A 17,627-nucleotide genomic window follows, 5' to 3' on the forward strand; every position below is an offset into this window, starting at 1 on the left:
ATACTTCAGAGTACTTGGTAAGTCACGCTCACCCTTTATTTAAAAAGATCCTCCATTTTATTTTTTTACAGGATTTATGCCAGTAATGTTTAAGAACCCATCATTTCTTACAGACCCCAAGATTTGTAATATTAAGTATTGAGAGTAACGTACTGTAAAGAAATAAAAATAAAACAAAGTCATGCTTAATATTCTCTACTGGTGTGAGTAACTGGAATAGTTTTTTTTTTTGGCTCAAAGCTTGTTCAGTGGCATTTAGCTGAGATGTAACCTGTTCAGCAAGTTTTTGTGGTTAGTGATTACCATGATCACAGTGATAAGAGAAATAGTGGTGGGTGACCAGGAGAAACCCTTTTTTAGCTGTTGCTCTTCCTGGGTATTCAATCTGATTTGTGGGGATCCTCTCTGAGGAGAGGACCACCATGCGGTCAGTGTGCATACCTAGCAGCCCACCATGTGACAACTGTGTATTCAACTGCTGATTACCAATGGGAGGGGGCTGTGCTACGGATGTTCTGTTGCCCCGATGAACAAAACATAAGTACCCCTGACAACTAAAGGAAGCTCTGATGAACCACGCAGAAGTGCCCCCTGACAACCAGCTGCTGCCCCTGGCAGCCAAAATTCTGCTGTGAAGAGCCTAAAAACCCAAAGAGCTCTGAGGTAGAATGGGTATCCTCTCTGCCAAATTGCAAGTGTGCTGGTCAATGAGATGTCATTGACTGACTTGCTGCCTCCCTATGGACCAACACGTGGTGTTCTCTGAGAATATGAGCGCACCCCTTACGATAGATACTGAATTGAGAGGATTATCATTCTAGACTGTTTACCCTTGGGGAGTGTAAGAGTGAACTGATTTGTTGATAATGTTTTCCTCCTAGACGTGCAGACCACTAAACTTATCCAGAGGTCTTGCTGAAGTTCAGTTTTTCCCTTCCATTTCAGAAAGGGATAATTAAGTACCAGATAGTTAAGGATAAGTAAAAGTATTAAAAACTTTGTTATATATAAACAGCTATTTCTGAGATGCATCTGATTTGATGTTCTGCACATCACCTTCTGCTGAGGAGACTCTCATTGTTGGAGTGGTCCTGAAGTCTTCAGCAGCAGCTTGAAGTTCTATCACTGAGGCATTAAGTGAGATTATTAGAATGCTAACATAGTGCTGGTAAAGTTTTAGAACCCTGAGATAGAGAATACAGACTTAACTCTGCGAGGCAAAATTAAGGAATGTCTTTTAGACTTTGCTTGACTTAAACGCTCAAATCCTGTTTGGCCTAAAAATACATCTTTGTACTTTACAAAAACTCAGTAAGCTATTTCCATCCCTGCAGTACAGTAATTTATGTCACTTTAATATGCTGGCAATTGCTTTTTGTACAAATGCATCTGGGCAAATCATTAAGTGATCAAAAAGTGGGAGAGTATGAATATTCATTTGTATCTTTGGGATTTTCCAATGCTTCCTCATCTGTTTCAGTGCTACTCAGTGCAAGCTTTGTTTCTTGGTTGCTGTCCTCTTCATCTTGGTGTAATTCTTGCTCAAGTTGCGGCGATCTTAATTTCTTAAATGATTTTGGTCCTGTTGTGGTGTCTTTGACTTTGCGCTTGGTTACTAGTTTTGTTTCAGCTTCAGTAAAGTCCCTTTCCTCTACCATGAGAGTCAATTTGTCCATGATATTAATATTATGGTCAATCTTACAACAGTTCTTAGAGATCATTCCTTCGAAGGAAACAATACATGTCTGAAGTCCAGAATTGGGGAAAAATGTTTTCAGTGCCTGACAAAGCAAAACATTCTCCTTTGGTTCTTCTAGGTGATCTTTGTTCCCTCCTGAAAAACAATGGTTACAGACCCTCTTGTATACTTCCACCAGTACTGCTCTGGGTTCCTCAAGTTCACAAGTGTTCTTTTTCCATCAGTGAAATAGCACTGGTAAGACAGCGAAGTTACCATTGGACGTAACTTACCTGAAGAGATCTTGCGTTGCTTTTTTCTATTGATTTCTTCTTTTAATTGGCTCACCTCTGTTAGGAGTCTCTCTACAGATCGTTCACTGACTTCTACATCAGAGCAAATTTTCTGGAAAGAAAAATCTCACTTGAGATCAGCTGCATTAACAGAAGTAGAAAGTAGCTTTACAGGTTTTGGTAAAACTAAAGACTTTCTGATATTGGTAATAGTATTAAAAAGCTGAAGTAATGAACTTGAGGTTGGTTTTTGGAGATAAGAACTTCAGCCTTGTAATGAGCAAGGTGCAGTGTCTTTTACTTGTCCTCACCTGCCCAAAAGAGCTCTCTCAAACTAGAGATGATGATTTCCATAAATAATCCTCTTTAAAGAATTTCTCAGTATACTTGGATTGATCTTTGAAGTTTATTAAAGATAAACTTTTATTTGCAACTGTTACGTAGAGCAAAGAACTTTCTGATCTTGCACTGTACCTCCAACTTGGTACAGGATACCAAATGCTCTGCTTAACTGTTTGGTACTGCTGAAAATATCTATGCTGTGGGCATACTTAACTGACCTTCAGCTCCTCCTGCAAGGTGGCGTACATCTCATTTATCTTGTGAACCTCTTGTAAGGATCCATCTTCATAAAAGAATTCTGATCTGTGGAAAAATTCAGTTGTATAACTGAAAATTTATTCCAGTGGATATCGATGCTCATTTGAAAGGAACTTCATTAAATAAAGAAGTGTTCTAGGTTTTCATTGTTTTGTTTCAGGATTAGCAATTTTTAAGTCAGATTTTCTAAAGCTTATTTAACTTTTTTATTATTTTATTTAATCTTTAACTTCAGGAGACCCCTTTACTGAAGATGGTACTGACTACTGGCTGATGCATAAAATTGAAAGGGAGGAAAAAATGACCTGGACCTTTCATTTCAAGTAAGAAATGAATTGCTCTTGTTAGGCTAACAATCTGGAATATTTTCTTAATTCTAGCAATAGTATTGCATATCTCTACTTAAGTCACCAAGACTTAAGTATTGTTTCCAGTTGTGATTACCTTATGTAGGCTGGTGTGGTGCTAGCTGCTTATTTTGACTATTCTCACTGCCAGTACATGGAGGAACTAATTGTGAAGTCCCGTGTAAAGGGCAAAAACTACAGGAGCAAGTCAAGAAGTGAGCAGAGTGTAGCTGTACCACTACTTCACTTTGAGTACTTAAAAAAAAAAAAAAAAAAAAAAAAAAAAAAAAAACCTTCATTTGAAGAAAGCAACTATGCTAACCTTACTGGAAAGCTTTAAGTACAAGTATGTAAGGTTTATATTATACCTGTGTTGTCTTACTGCTCTCACAAAGCGAGAAGATGCACAGGAACCAGACACTGTTCTGTAACCTTGCTGTTCTGCCATACCCAAGTTGGTAACAACTAGAGGAACTTTCTGAAAAAGACTTGAAGAGCATAAGTATGAGAAAGTGCTGCATTACCATTTAAGCTTGAGTATTTCAATGTCCCCTCTCACTGGGCACCACAACCAGAGGTGCACGGTATAATTCTTGCTGGATATCACACACAGGTGACTAGACTTTGAGCAATAGTTCTGTATATGGTTTAAAACTGCTTTTAGATGTCAGGTGTACTCTAATGCAGTTATTTCCTTGTTAAACCTGGCCACTTAACAGCCTATCTCAACAGCTTCATGAAGCCTACCAAGAGCTGTAACTAAAATAAACGAGTCCTAATAGTAAAATAAAAATAAAATTTATAATAAAAATAAAAAGTGAGTCAAATCAGGTTATTTAACAGCTTTGTTAAAACTAGAAAACAAACTGATTACCCTTCTTGTGGCCGGTGTAAGGCATGTTCTAGCCTGTAAGTTGAACAGCTTTCTGTCATCACACTAGAAGTTAATAGAAGGAATACAAGGCCTTGGTTTGATAGGTGTGACTGCAAGTTCTTATGTAGAAGTCTTTCCCGGAATGTCATGATCTGGTCTGTGTTACGTCTGAATTTGTACCATCCTATTACACTCTGCAAATAGAACAAAGTTTATCAGTACTGCTTTTAAACTACACTGTCTGTGTATTCCATAATGGAGCAAAATGGGAGGTTCAGTATAAAGGCATTGATCTAAATGGTACTGTGTACATATTTAAGCAGATAATTAACTATAAATGCCTGGAATGCCTAAGACTATTTTCTAGTACGACAACATCTCTTGTTCTGGAATCCACTGAAACAGTTTTCTGAGGCTATACTCAACCTGGAAGTTTGCAAAGGTAGTTTAGCTACTTAACCACTTGCTGTTCTTCTGCATATACTTTCCCCTGGAGAAATGTTCTTCTACAGAGAAGACAGTATGTGAACTTGTTTCTGCTTAACTAAGGGAGTTATTGAAAGTTGACCTCAATTGATGTCAATCTAGGAGTCAGTGTAATTGATTTTGGATGTTGAGAAAGTTCAACTAAGAAAAATGAAAGAATCATGGAGTTTGTTGGAAAACACTGTAAAGATCATCAAGTCCAACCACAAACTAGCCATACTATCTTAACTCTAACAACCCTCTGCTAAATCATGTCCCTGAGCATTACATCCAAATAGTTTTTAAACACTTTCAGGGATAGTGACTCAACCACGTCCCTAGGGAACCAATTCCACTGTTGTTGCAAACCTTAGTCAAAGATGACCTAAATTAATAGTGTTCTTTAGGGGAGCTGTCTTGACAAGCAGTATGTTGGAGTAGATGAGGAAAAAAAAAATAGAACAACCCCCAAAAGTTGGGATAGTCCCTTGGCATGTATTAGATTTGAAAATACCTTCTTGCGGCCTGATAGTATTTTCTTCAGGGCTGGTTCGTTCAGTTCTCCTGCAGAATTATAAAAGCTAGAAGAAAATTATGACAATTAGGACTTCTATTGTAAAGTGCCTTTCTGGCAATGTTTTTATTTATTAATTTGCAGAAAGATTGCACAGGGAAATCATACTGTGATTTTCCTCTCATCAGGATGTAAATCTGCATGGCTGTGTTCCTATTTACAACAGAACCTGATAAATCAGTCTGTGAAATGACTCCTGATGCAGAATTATCAGGTGTTTCTTCTGCCCCACTCAGGACTCTATGTTTCTATTTTCTGATTGGGTGAGGGGTCAGGATATGCAATTTTAAAAAAGCAGTGGTGGTGGTGTTGTTTTGCAGCAGACCGACATCATTCTGTAGATAGTTCCCCAGCTCACTAGGGTGTGGTGTACCACATCTCTACTTTACATAAAGAGATGCAAGCACAAGCAATACGCATAGAACTAGTATAGGAATAACAAGACTTTTAGCATCTGTAATTCTACAGACATGACATTGTATCTGTTATTGTATCTTGGTGATTTTCTCAGACATAAATATTACAAGTTAAACCTAATTTTAACTCAACAAATGTTAAATATTAACTTTTTTTGCATCTTAAAATTTTCTTACCTGAACAGTTGGTAGCATGGAATATGCTTCTGTATATCTGAAATGAGAAAGCAATATTACTTGGTCTGTCAGCTCAAGATGTACATTTTTCTGTATGCTGTCATGAGAATTGTTATAAGGAAGAGGAAGAACTTAAATGCTACATCTTTGTATCAAACTATTATCTACTTAAAGGAAATCTTTAAGAAAGTCTAACCAGATTTCTTTCCAAGTGTAAAAAGGAGCTACTTCCATAAGTTATGTATTTTTGATTTTCCACTTGACATTTTTGTCAAGTGGAAAATCAAATTTGTCAATTTTTCCCTCCCTTGAGTACAGAATTAGAATACAATATAGTATCACAGAATGGTAACTTTGGTTATGTTGCAGCAAAGCACAGATGCTGCTAGGCAGGGAAATAAAGCTGGAGAACAGGGTGCGTGAGAAGAATGGGGTAACTTTCTACCACTGAATAGAGGATAAGGGATAGCATTCAGAATCCTCTTCTTTACTCATTGTCTCCACAACTATCGTTACAAGTTTTCTAAAATCAAGCAAATAAAACAATCAAAGCAACCAAAAAGAACCCCACAAAGTTTGGAGCAACTAATAGTGCCCAAGAATTTGGGTAGTGTGATCAATGGCACCACAATTTCCTCAGACTTTAGGTTCAGTAGTGAGATTCAGTGGAGGAAAGTTAAACCAAGGTAAAACTGAAAAATGAGATGTGACTTCTCTGTCAGTAAGGTTGGAAAGAAGGCATGCATTACTTTTTTTATTTTATTTTATTAACTGTGTTCTGAAGGAATAAAGTTAAATTAATGTATGCATATATTCTTCTTTAGGGCTACTAGAATATACATATCTGCTCCCACTGCAGTTTAGATTTTACAGAAAAATACTCCTGCCATCTGCTCAGTGAAGTATATAATTTGCAACATCCACAGTATAAGTTTCAAGTTGTGTATTAAGCATGAATGCAATAAAGTTCACTTGACTGTACTGAATTTCTGCCAGGCAACTGCGCTTCAGGCAAAGTAGCAATGCTCAAGGAGCTAGGAACTTGTGTTTGTTAAAATTTATCCTTTTCAGATTAAGATTACAAATGTTTTAGCAATTAAATGTTGCAAAATAAAGCTGCGTGTGCCCAGGTGGACATGAATGGGCAGCCTAGGATCTAGCAGTTGTGTGCAGTCACAACTGTCCTGGCAGCAAGCTTGCTATGAGAAATGAGGATGCACTGACCGATTGTATAAACCACTTCCACATCGTCCATCTGTGAGTCGGTGATGCTGTTCTTGGCCTCACCTTTCACATCTCCAAGGAGGAAGCCTTCCTTTTTCGGGAAAGAACAAAAGGTCACGTTAACTGACATCTAACAGGAGTTCGGTCTTAACTGTAAGTAAACACCTTTGGGGGTAAAAGTGCATAGATCTCTTCAACAGAGCAGGTTCTCTTTCATTTTTAAATGTATGTATAACACTTGAAGGAAGAAGTTGGGCTGTGTTCTCAGGCGATGAGAAAGGGCGCGGTGTGCGGCTGTCCGTGTGCCCTCTGCTTCCGTGCCCACAACTTTTATCGGCCCCCGGCAGAAGCACTATGGCTGCCGCAGCACCTCACCGCCTCTTGCCGCTTCCTCCTAACTTTAGATAGGAAATAAAAAACAACTTTCCGGCGCTGTTAGCGGCGAAAGCAGCCGAAATAGCAGTGGGAGCCCTGCCGAAAGGCCGCGAGGACGGGCGAGGCGCGGCCCTGCGTTGGGGCACAGCCGAGTCTCGCATCGCCGTCAGCGGGGCTCCCCGCCGGCAGGGACGCGCCGCCCGCCGCTCTGCCCGCCGTCACGGCAGCGGTACCGCCAGCCCCGGGCGTGGGCAGGCCGGCGGCTGCGACATGGCGGCCGAGCGCTGCCCGCGCGCGTGCACAGCGGCCGCCCCGCCCCTCCCGGCCGCCTCTCGCCGCCCGCCCCCGTCCCGCCCGCGGCACGCACCGTGTCCGAGTCGGTGCTGAGGTGCTGGAAGGCGAGGGCGCCGAAGACGAAGCCCGAGAGCAGAGCTGACGTGCTCTCGCCCTCCATGCCCCACAATGGCGGGTCCCGCCGCGGCGGCGGGAGCCCCCAGCGGTCGCTGGAGGCAGGGCAGGGCAGGGATCGGCACGACCCGTCCGTCCTGTGCCGTGCCTTGCTTTACCTGCGGCCGGTGGTCTGTCGGCGTGACCCTCTGTGAGGTCTGTGCCGACCTTGGCGTGTTTCTGCAGCCCATCCCTTCGCCTTCCCACTGTAACGACTGGATGAGAGACGCCTGTTCCTTGTATTGGGGTTGGACTAGATGGCCTTTAAGGGCCCCTTCCAACTCAAATGATTCTACGGTTCTGTGAAATCAAGAAATTCCCAAGTGTGAATTCCTCCCTTAAAGGAGAAACAATACCATTATTGAGGAAGGCAGGTTAGCAGGTGGGTCCGGAGAGCAAACCGAGATGTCCTGGCTGGACTGGACTTTAAGTGAAAGCATCAAAACAGCAGTGAAACAGAGCTGCTTGGGTCATCCTGCTGGGAGTGTGGGTGGAGCAGACTATACTCCTGACTAGAAGTAGGAAGCCTGTGTCATTACACCTCAAAATGTGTCCTGGCACAGAGTTGGCAGAGCTAGCATCTGCAGAAGGAAAACCACCTGCCTTTTGAAACAGGGTATGCTGCTGTGAATGTGTCTGGAGGTGCACTTCTATGAATGGTGGTGGGAATCTTCTGAGCTAAATGCCTCAGAAATTCTGGTAAGGAGACAGTAAATAACGTAGAACAGCTATCTGACAAAAGCACATTGCACCACTCCTCATGGTATGAACGGAGTCTGTGCAGTTTCTGTTTTGACTTGTTTTAATAGTCATATTCCCTTTAATATTTGCAGTCATGTTCTATTTCCCCCCACATTTTTAGCAGGTGTTCCTGATCAGAACGCAGCTCTAAAAAACGCCTGAGAAAGGGAGAGGTGGAAGTTACAGTGTTCTTAGAAATGAGATAGGAATCTGTTGTAAAGGCCACTAGGGTTACTTCATTTCAGGAAAAGAAATGCTTAATTTTGTCTTTCATCAAGCTACATTGTAAGCTTATTATTTGCTTTTTGCATAAGTAAAAATGAGTTTTTTGCATATTTACGCACCTGCAGTCTCTCAAGGGGTGTTTGCACTGATTTGGGAGTGTCACATGTATTTTTATGTATTCTTATCTTCCATTAGAAATGAATGTTTTCAGCGCATTTTCTTTTCCCTTTAAACCTGTCAGCAAAACTTAGAAGAAGAATGGCTATTTCTGGCATACTTAGATTTAAATGAAATTAAGTATATTTACGTGCATGCAAATGGTACTAATACTCAGAAGAGGAGAAATGTTGCACTTCTTACCTATTCTCACAGTGAAGAACTGGCTAAGTGTTTTTATTTTCCTACCTCAATAAGCTTATAAATGAACAGGGATGACAAATTCTTCAGGTGATGCAAAACGACTGAGAAGATGAATGGGAAATAGTTATCAGGCATTTCTTGCAATCCTGGCCACAGGGCATTAGATGAATGCGTAATAAATACTATGCATCTGAAGAGATGTATTGGAGCAAACCGTGATGTGGATTATGTTGCCTTGGTAAAAAGCAGCAAGACTGTAAGGATGTGACCAGCTTACATAGCTGTTTGTGGAGAAAATGGTGAAAATGAACATGCATTCTGGCATCTTTCAGAAATTGCCCCCAAATTTCCCTGTACTGTGATTGCAGCCACTTCTAAACCAGAGCAACGGGGGCACTTTATGCATTTAATCAGTGTGAGAAATGTTGGGCATTGACAAATTATTCTTCAGTATTCATCGCATCCAAAGAAGGGCAGGATCTGGAGCACAAGTGTTACAAGGAGCGGATGAGGGAACTAGGATTGTTCAGTCAGTCAGTAACAGTGATAGAATGAGGGGTAATGGCTTTAAGTTGCACCAGAGGAGGTTCCAGTTGGATATTTGGAAAGAGTAGTGAGGCATTGGCACAGGCTGCCCAGGGAGGTGGTGGAGTCCCCGTCCCTGAAGGTGTTTAACAACCACGGAGATGTGGCACTGAGGGTCATGGTTACTGGGCATGGTGGGGTGGTTGGGTGTATGTTTGGACTAGATGACCTGAGAGGTCTTTCCCAGCCTTAATAATTCCATGATTCTTTGATTAATGGTATGCAAATCATATACAAGATGTGTATTGTCAAATGTGCACTGAAAGCCATGCGACGCCTAATCGTCTGATCTGTACACTGTTGAGTTAAGCAAATGTAGGCAGATCTTTAGTGGACTCCCAGATTTGGTGATGTATCCTGATATGGTGATTAAGGTTTTGTAATGACTGAATTTATCTTCTGAGGAAACCATAATGCTAGTGTGGTCAGAGCTAAACATGTTACAATCATCCTAATGAGTAATACAATGCTTAAATGTACTTCTTCAGTGTCATAGTTAAACTGTTGACAGGCAGAGATAACCTATAGGTAGCACAACTCCTCTGTGGTCAGATGCAAATACAGACCTATTTTGTGACACAGATGAGATCTCTGCTGACCTAAAGAACAGCAGAGATAGGTCAGTTAGAGTATGGATGCAGAGGTGTGGATATTTGCATTTCATTGCATGAGAACAGTGTAATTTCCGTATATGAATATTCAGACTGAAATTGCTCACCATAGAACGGGTGATCTTTAAAGTAATTCTGGTGACATGGAGATCTCTCACAAGTGAAGTACAAACCTTAGTCTTTATAAAAAGCAGACCAAAGGTACCAGAGATTATTTCACTCTTGTTTAGCAACCAGGTGAGGAGTCTGCACAACGTGAGGTTGAAACATCAGAAAAGTTTAATCAAAAACCAAGAGGGCTCTTCTTCATTATTATTATTTTAATATTAATATTGTTGTTAATAATGGTAACAGTCAGTGCTATGTTTGCTTCTCCACACAATAGAAAAATGAATGGGTCATAGTTCCAGTTCCCTAAGACAACAAAAAAGCATTGCCTAATATTAACAAATGAGTAGAATGAACTCAAAAACTGAGAGCCAAGAGTGGGCAGTTAACACTGTTATGGCAGAATAACCATTTCTCACAGAATACAAATGTTTCCCAGCTTTATTGGGATTCAAAAGTCATCTGTCTGGATTAAAAGCAGCTAATAAGCATCTGAGTCATGTCAGAATAAGCTGATACTAGCAAGAAGAAGGTTCAGAAAAATTGCTTTCTGTCATAAGTAACCTCTCAGACTGTTAAATCACAATGGAGGTATTTGTTCTATGGCCACAAAAAAGATATGTTTGCCTGTGCAGTTGGACAAAAAGTTGGAATTTTCTGTTGCTATGGCAAATGTGACATGGTGGATGAAGAGCAATAGACTGTCAACATCCCAGCTCCCTCCCCTCCCTGTACTTTTTTTGTTCCCCTTCTCTACTCAGTAGTACTTCTTAGCAGGCATAACTTTGCTACGTGTTCTGCTTTTTTGGTGATATACCTGTGGAAGCTGTCATGGCAGCCCCGAGGAAGCCTCAGAGGTCTTGGGCTGAATGGTTTGCCAGGAAAATTACAGCTAACGAAGGGCTGAAGTCCTGTCACTCAGCAGGGTGGAAGGGTGAGCCTGGGAGGGGTTTGGGTGCTCTGTCTTTTTAGAAGGTAAAAGGGAAGATCTACACTGTCTGTTCGCATTATTTTTCTGATTTGTGGGAATATGACTTGGTAAAGGTTAGGGAGGAAGTGCAGATGATAAGTTCTCACAGGATGGAAAACAAGTCTCCCTCATTCAGGAGAGGAAAACTCTACTTCCTCTGTGCAGGGTAGGGAAATCTGTCTCCTTTTAAGAAAGGATCCCTCTTACCTATACCTAGGCTTATTGCCAATTAAGGCTGTTGCAACACCTCACTGTTATGTCCAGATGGGCTATTGATATTTACTTTGGCCCGCCTTTCCTGACTCAAGTCAGGTCCCAGAAACTACCTCCACCCTCCCGCCCACAGGTTTTAGCACCCAGCAGGCGTGCATGCCAATCACCTGTGCTGAAGCTGAAGCTCTCAGTTGTGCTGCATTGTGCCTCAGGATCAGCATCCTATCATCTACAACCGCCTGCCTTGTGCGACCATATGCTAGCAGGGCAGGCAGCTATAGGAAGAGGCCAGAAATGAGAATGTAAGGGGTGGCAGCTAAAGAGGGATGAGCAAACAGAACTGTTTTTCTAACAAGGAAATATTGTTTCTAGAGAAGCCTAGAAGAACCTATAACTTTCAGTGAGATGGGTTGGGAATGGTGGGTAACGGCGTACGGTGCAGGGCCTGTTGCATGGCAGAGTCAGGGGCTTATAGTTGCCATTGAGAGAAAGAGTGATGGGAAAGCAGAAACCATAAAAATATAACAAAATAGTTTTTTCCAGAAGATGTAACATGCTCAGAAATAGATTATCAGAGGCAGATAAATAATGAGGGGAAAAAGACAAAAATCAGATTGTGGAAGAAGGCGCAGTGGTGTTATGAGGACCTGAAGTCTGGCATCCAGCAGCAAATCTGAGGACGCAAAAGGTTACTTGACTATGGCACGTGAAGCATGTGATGGTATCATGAGCTTGTAACAAGGAGCCTGTTTGTTGGTCCTTGGGTGCATAGTACAAACTGGAGGACTTAGTGTTGGGCAGCACACTCTGATTCTTATGTTTCTATTAATGACTGGAGCATATGGGTCAGATTTTCTAGAGCATTTCTGCTTTAATTCCTGAAGAATCCAGTGTGCGTGGAGTGAGGCTGCTCCACCACGCAAACTAGACCATGGTATGTGGGGATGGGGGAGTTTCAAATGTACAGCCCTTGCAGTTATGAAAGCTTGGGAATGTGACCACCTGCAAAGGAAGGATCCTTCACAGATCCACACGTAACTGCTTTGGAAGTCATTCCCAGAGCGGTCATTCCACCAATGTCAACTGATTTATTCTGTGGTAAGGTTTTAAGTGGAGTTGGTGGGCTCCCCATAGGTTCTAGGGATACAGTTACTTCTGTCCTTTCTCTGATGCATATAGAATGGCAGGCTAGGGGCTGGAATTAGGGGCTGTACTGGATCTTTCCTAAAAATACTATACTAAATTATTGCTGTTTCATAGGATAGAAGGTGAAACTTCCCTTCTAATGTGTTTGGATTCCTGCAAAGATATGTGACTTGTTTCGTCACCACACTGCATTTTGTAACCCTGTGATACAATTTGGCTAATTTCTTGTAGAACAAGAGGGAGCAGGTTTTATTTGCTTCTGATGTTGATTCCTGCCTGCTGCAATTTGCATCTACATCTCAGAGGTATTAAAACAAACAAATAACAAGTAGCTGACTTAAACCTAAAGCTTCAGTTTGGTTCTTGTGGTGAAATACTGAAATGAGGCAGTCATTTCAATGTGAGATAGAAAGTCTGAGTAAGGAAGACAGTAATTTGACCAGTCTTCATTTGGAGAAGTTCTTTTTATGCATTGTGTTTTTTTAGAAGAGAACATTTTAGATGATTTGAAAACCATACCTACTTGATTTTGTATTATAATTTATTGGCAGGACACCTTGGGTAAACTATTTGACATATTGACAAGTTCTCATTTGACAGCACCTTATTACCAGACATATATTCTTCTACCCTGTGTTGTATCAGGTGAGTAATTGCTTATCAATTATATGGAAGTGGGTGGAGCTAGGGCGGGAGAAGGGGTAAAAATTTTGCTATCATTAAGAGCATCTCTGGTGGCACATTTAGGGTGCAGCAGTTCTCTCCTAGGACTTTTAGCAGTTCTCTCCTTGGGCTTTTAGAATGTGTAATTTTTGTTTGCCTTTGTCTCTTGAAGCTTGCCTGATTCTCCACAGCAGATGAGCAAATATTCTAAAAAAGTCAGCAGGTTGATATTTTAAAGGAGCAAGCATGGAAGAAAGTAGACAGGGCTATAGCCTTGCAGAGGGCAAAACTTTGTTAATCTGGCTGACTTCATTTGTAGTGCTAGTTCTGTTGCCTTCGATGTTTAGAGTGTCGCTGGGGATTTCTCATGTCTATGTGAAAATTGTAATAAAAACATTGGAGGTAAGTTGAGAATTACATTAAAAAGTATGTGTTTTCTACAGGACATTTTTAATTTTTAAAATACCTGTTCATTTGAATTAGATGCCATTAAAGCCACCAGGAATGTTTCCATTAATTCTGAGGCTTTTGGATATAGGGTGTTGGGTTTTTGGGGGGACAGGTGTGGTTTGTTTGTTTGATTGACTTTTGGCGGGATTTTTTTCCCATTTTTGACTTACATGATGGTTCCTTTGAATGATACCTTTTAATGATATTTAGTCAAGTGTTGGGTTATAGTACAGTATCAGGTTGAGGTTTTCTCGTGTTAAAGTAGAGATTCCACGATATGTTGCTAATAGTTCAAGCTGGTTACAATATTTCACACTATATTTTGGGGAAATCAAATATAATTAAAATGATGCACTAATTTATGAGAAGTTGTAAATGGCAAAAAAGAAAAAAAGTATTTGACAAGTGTGTAAGTTTAATGGATTTGGTTTGGTTGTTTCAGTTATATTACAGGAATTAGTACTGTTCTAGGTAAGAGTACAGACTGCACTTGTTTCAATTCCATTTATAATTCTGTGTGATCCAGCAGTCACAACTTCTGCTCTGCAAGAAATGCAGAGTCACCCTCTGGAAGTGCACTTCTCTAGAAGTGAACAGGTCATGGCTAAGATCCTGATTCTGCTGATAATTATGAAAGTTTCTTTTAGGTTTTAATAAGCCAGGATTTCATGTTGTTTTTCAGGTCTGATCTTTTTATGCCCACTGATGGCCAAAAGTAGGTGCTGTCAGTTCGTCGTATTAAACACGTCACATGGCAATGTGATATAATTAATACTACATCTCTCCTGCCCTGACAATTCTCTATAGTTTCTGTCTTATTAGAATTCCTCTGTCTCTTTTTTTTTTTTTAATAGTGATTAAGAACTCTTTGACAGAGACTGTCTTCAGCTGTTTAAAGATAGTGGAAATGGCTGCAACCTGTAGGTGTTACCAGTTGTTTTCAGATATTGATATCAGTGGGATATGACCAATGGCACTATGTAATTTTGGCTTTTATGTGTCATATTTTATCAGCCAGTGGTATGGTGATGAAACTCTTACTGGTATCTGAATAAGAGGGCTTGTAAGAACCTCAAGAGTTCATTTGACAGCTTTACTGTTGCAGTTGACAGATATTTAAATATTTGTTGTGGGTTTTCTTGTTGTTGGTTTTTTTTTTCTTTCTTTTTTTTTTTTTCTCCCTACCTCCCTCCTCCTCTATGCCTTTCCCATTTTCAAAGGAAATTTGACCCATTGTGGAACAGCTTTCTGTAGGAAGACTTTCTCTTTGAAAAGTATATTAATATATATATTTTTTAGTTGTATGAAGTTTACAAGCATGCTAATCTTGCCTTCAAAATATAGGATTGTTTTATCAGAGAAAAAAGTAATAAGTCAATAGCTCTGTGATCTGATCTCTCTAATGTATAGTTTCCCAATTCTGCAGCAGCTAATAACAGCACAACAAAAAGTACTGCAGTTCATGCCGATTCTATGTAGGCATTTTTTGGTTTTGTCGTTCATTTGAAAGTTGATTCCTGGCTCTCTTGAAAGCAAATAAATATTTAAGCTGTCCTTATATTCTGATTAATTTTAGCTGTTTTTAGGCTGAGGTATTATGCAAAAGGCTTCTCACGCCACAAGAGTAGCATAGATGCATCTTGGTGGGAAATGGGGGAGAAGATGGAGGGTATTTTGGGTCCCCTTTACTTGTGCTACGACTCACTTTGCCCTGAGGAAGCGTGAGCAGTATTGGGAAATGCTGGGCTAAGGCCTTTGCTTTCACCTTCTGGGCCTCTTCTGAAAGTCCTGGGGATCATACCAAGTAGCGCTATGGAAACTGCTATTAGCTTGCAATAAACTTTAAGGCGGACTTACACACAGTTCAAGACGTGAGCAACTTGGCACTGATAACCTAGTGAAATGTCAACCTGTTTCTAGCTGTGACAATATTCGTTTGAGCTCTTGCTAACAAGGTGATGCAGAAAGACTGTTCTCTTTTGTTGCTAGCTTGAGTGGGGAAATAGGATGCCTTGTCCAGTAAGTACTCCAAAAATCCTTAGAGCTGTATATCAGTGTGGTAGCAACGGTATTCCAGCAATATCTGCTCTTTAGGCAGTATGTAACAACTGATTGATATTTTACAAGAAATCCAGCCTTGGATGCTGACTGGATTATCTGTTGTTATGCATTTGATTTAGTCTGTTATGTAGTCTTGCAAAATAAATAGAAAATTTCTAAAAGCAGTCTATATTTGCTTTGTACAACTTTAAATGAATGCACAAATGTGGAAGAAAAAAAAAAAAAGAAAAACATGATTTACTTTCCTCCAAGTTTTCTGAATTTGAGAAAAATAAAAGAGTAGATGTGAAAATTGGGTTTTAAGTCCAAATACTATTTTTTTTCAGTATTGCATTTGCAAAGAAAGGATACCTTCAGTTCAGCCCTTACTGAACTTGCTTGGAGCTCAGGTTTGCAAAATTTGTTCATAGGCGATGGGTAACATTGGCATTTGATGAAATGCCTCTTTCTGATTTCCATCTTCACTGAAGTGTTTTAGGAATGAGAACAGTGATTGATATAAATGAGCGAGATGGAATTCATATATAGAAATGCTTGAATTTGTCCCTTGCTTCTTTTCCAGCACAGGATCTAGATGTTTGTTTGTTTGAAACAGAGCAAATCTTTTTCCAAAATCAGGAAGAGGGAAAATGAGGCTAGATAGGATAGCTTGATGAAAAAAAATAGGTGCTTGATCATAGATGGTGATTTTCGCTGGCGCTAAAAACCCATTGGTCTTCTGGTTATTACCTCAGAAAACTTTATATGGAGTAATTTCACTAAGGGAAACACTGTGCCTTTGTCACTCATGATAACAAAGTTAAGAAGAAGATTGAAAAATCCAGTTTGGTCAGTGATTAGTAAAAGCTTTTGAGAGGTCATAGGAAAAGAGAGATAGTAAAACATGGAAATGGAAGGATAAAGAGATAAAAATGAATTATTACACAATACAGAAAAAAAAATACTGAACGACACACTGAGCTCTACTTAAAAGGAAAAAAGAGAAGAAAAACAGAAGAAATGAGATTTAAAAAGTTAGTGTTTGGTTTCATATCGCTTATAATGTTACATACTATGAAGAGAGTAATTAATATAATATTACGGATACTCTTTTTGTTCAGAAGGTAATTATAGGGCACCTCGCATGGGCTGCTGGAGCTGAGGAGTCAAATCTTCAGTAGTTCAAGTGTGATCACCTGAGGGATGTTTGGACTTTTTGTGTCCTCATCACTTGAGAAGTGGGTGGGAGGAAAGCACGGTATCTGAGTTGTCATTCACTCAGCAAACTTAGGAATGAAGTTAGTCCATTCAGCTCTTCAATTCTGTGTTAATTACAACATCTGTGGTTTTGTAAGCTATTTAAAACAGCCTCTCATTACAGTTTTGCAACAAAGACCAGACAGACAGTTCTGTCTCAATACCGTACAAAACAAAGGCAATCAAAAAGCCTTATTTCATATTATAGAAACAAATTAAGCATACAGATGTCACAGAATGCTGGAGAAGATGGTAACTAAGCTGCTGTATCAGTCCAAAAGATTGACCTAGTCCTGGTTTTGGCAGGAGACAGCTTATGTGCTTGATGAAAAGCCTAAACGCCTCATGAACGTACAGCTGTATTGCTAAGAATACTCTCCCTACTACCCACTGCTTCAACCTCTTGTGCTGATTCATCAGTTAGGAAAAGTGACTTTGTGTTATGTATCCCATATGATTTTTGCCTGTGCCTTAATGTTCCTTGGACCCATTTCAATTGATCTTTAGTAGTATGTTCTCGACAATGAACTCTACAACTTAGCTGTCAGTTCCATGAAAAGGTGTTACCTTTCTGCTGCTTATATCCATTGCCCAGTGCTTTCATAGGATGCTTCCCAGGTGTTGTGTTAGATATATGTGTTACAAAATATGTAACTGTATCTTATGTGCCTGCTCTGCCCCAGCTGAATTTTTGTAGATGCTGTTTTCCAGGCTAATGTCTAACCATTCCTCTACTGGAAGCCCTTCCTCATCTGCCTTGTCCTCTGCCTTTGTTGCCTTAGTTGCCT

At 40.2% G+C, this 17,627-nt stretch overlaps 3 protein-coding genes across 10 annotated transcripts in view; 2 read left to right on the plus strand and 1 right to left on the minus strand.

Moving 5' to 3' along the window:
- MRPS18C (mitochondrial ribosomal protein S18C) overlaps nucleotides 1-3,735 on the plus strand; it is a 5,835-nt gene extending 2,100 nt beyond the window's left edge. The window contains exons 6-7 of one of the 3 annotated variants that reach the window (XM_085222600.1): nucleotides 1,818-1,936; nucleotides 2,807-3,735. In XM_085222600.1, the coding sequence (XP_085078726.1) occupies nucleotides 1,818-1,936; nucleotides 2,807-2,845 (158 nt within the window). In that variant the 3' untranslated portion in view covers nucleotides 2,846-3,735. Of the gene's footprint in view, nucleotides 1-47; nucleotides 199-1,817; nucleotides 1,937-2,806 lie in introns of those variants that run through there. The other 2 variants (XM_085222599.1, XM_010709702.4) reach the window with 2 other exon arrangements.
- Nucleotides 12-7,676, minus strand: ABRAXAS1 (abraxas 1, BRCA1 A complex subunit). 3 transcript variants are annotated; one of them, XM_085222581.1, is made up of 9 exons: nucleotides 7,391-7,676; nucleotides 6,649-6,735; nucleotides 5,425-5,461; nucleotides 4,772-4,838; nucleotides 3,793-3,986; nucleotides 3,287-3,406; nucleotides 2,532-2,616; nucleotides 1,972-2,083; nucleotides 12-1,834 (listed from the first exon to the last, which is right to left on the minus strand). In XM_085222581.1, exons 1-9 carry the CDS (start codon nucleotides 7,659-7,661, stop codon nucleotides 1,410-1,412), a joined length of 1,398 nt encoding a protein of 465 aa, XP_085078707.1. In that variant the 5' UTR covers nucleotides 7,662-7,676; the 3' UTR covers nucleotides 12-1,409. The 3 variants fall into 3 exon arrangements, with proteins under 3 accessions (XP_085078707.1, XP_085078709.1, XP_085078708.1); XM_085222583.1 differs by having other exon boundaries at nucleotides 6,649-6,739; nucleotides 7,391-7,547; XM_085222582.1 differs by lacking the exon at nucleotides 3,287-3,406.
- The window catches only part of LOC100544441 (glycerol-3-phosphate acyltransferase 3-like), a 27,620-nt gene continuing 12,836 nt past the window's right edge, over nucleotides 2,844-17,627 (plus strand). Inside the window, exons 1-2 of one of the 4 annotated variants that reach the window (XM_085222588.1) lie at nucleotides 2,844-2,894; nucleotides 12,981-13,074. Coding sequence is in view for 1 of the 4 variants with exons in the window: in XM_019614612.3 (XP_019470157.1) it covers nucleotides 13,339-13,494 (156 nt within the window). In the remaining 3 variants the exon portion in view is untranslated. Of the gene's footprint in view, nucleotides 2,895-6,668; nucleotides 6,802-12,980; nucleotides 13,075-13,180; nucleotides 13,495-17,627 lie in introns of those variants that run through there. The other 3 variants (XM_085222586.1, XM_085222587.1, XM_019614612.3) reach the window with 3 other exon arrangements.

This window comes from Meleagris gallopavo, chromosome 4 (genome assembly GCF_905368555.1).
Source record: "Meleagris gallopavo chromosome 4, MGAL_WU_HG_1.1, whole genome shotgun sequence".
NCBI classification, from domain to species: domain Eukaryota; kingdom Metazoa; phylum Chordata; class Aves; order Galliformes; family Phasianidae; genus Meleagris; species Meleagris gallopavo.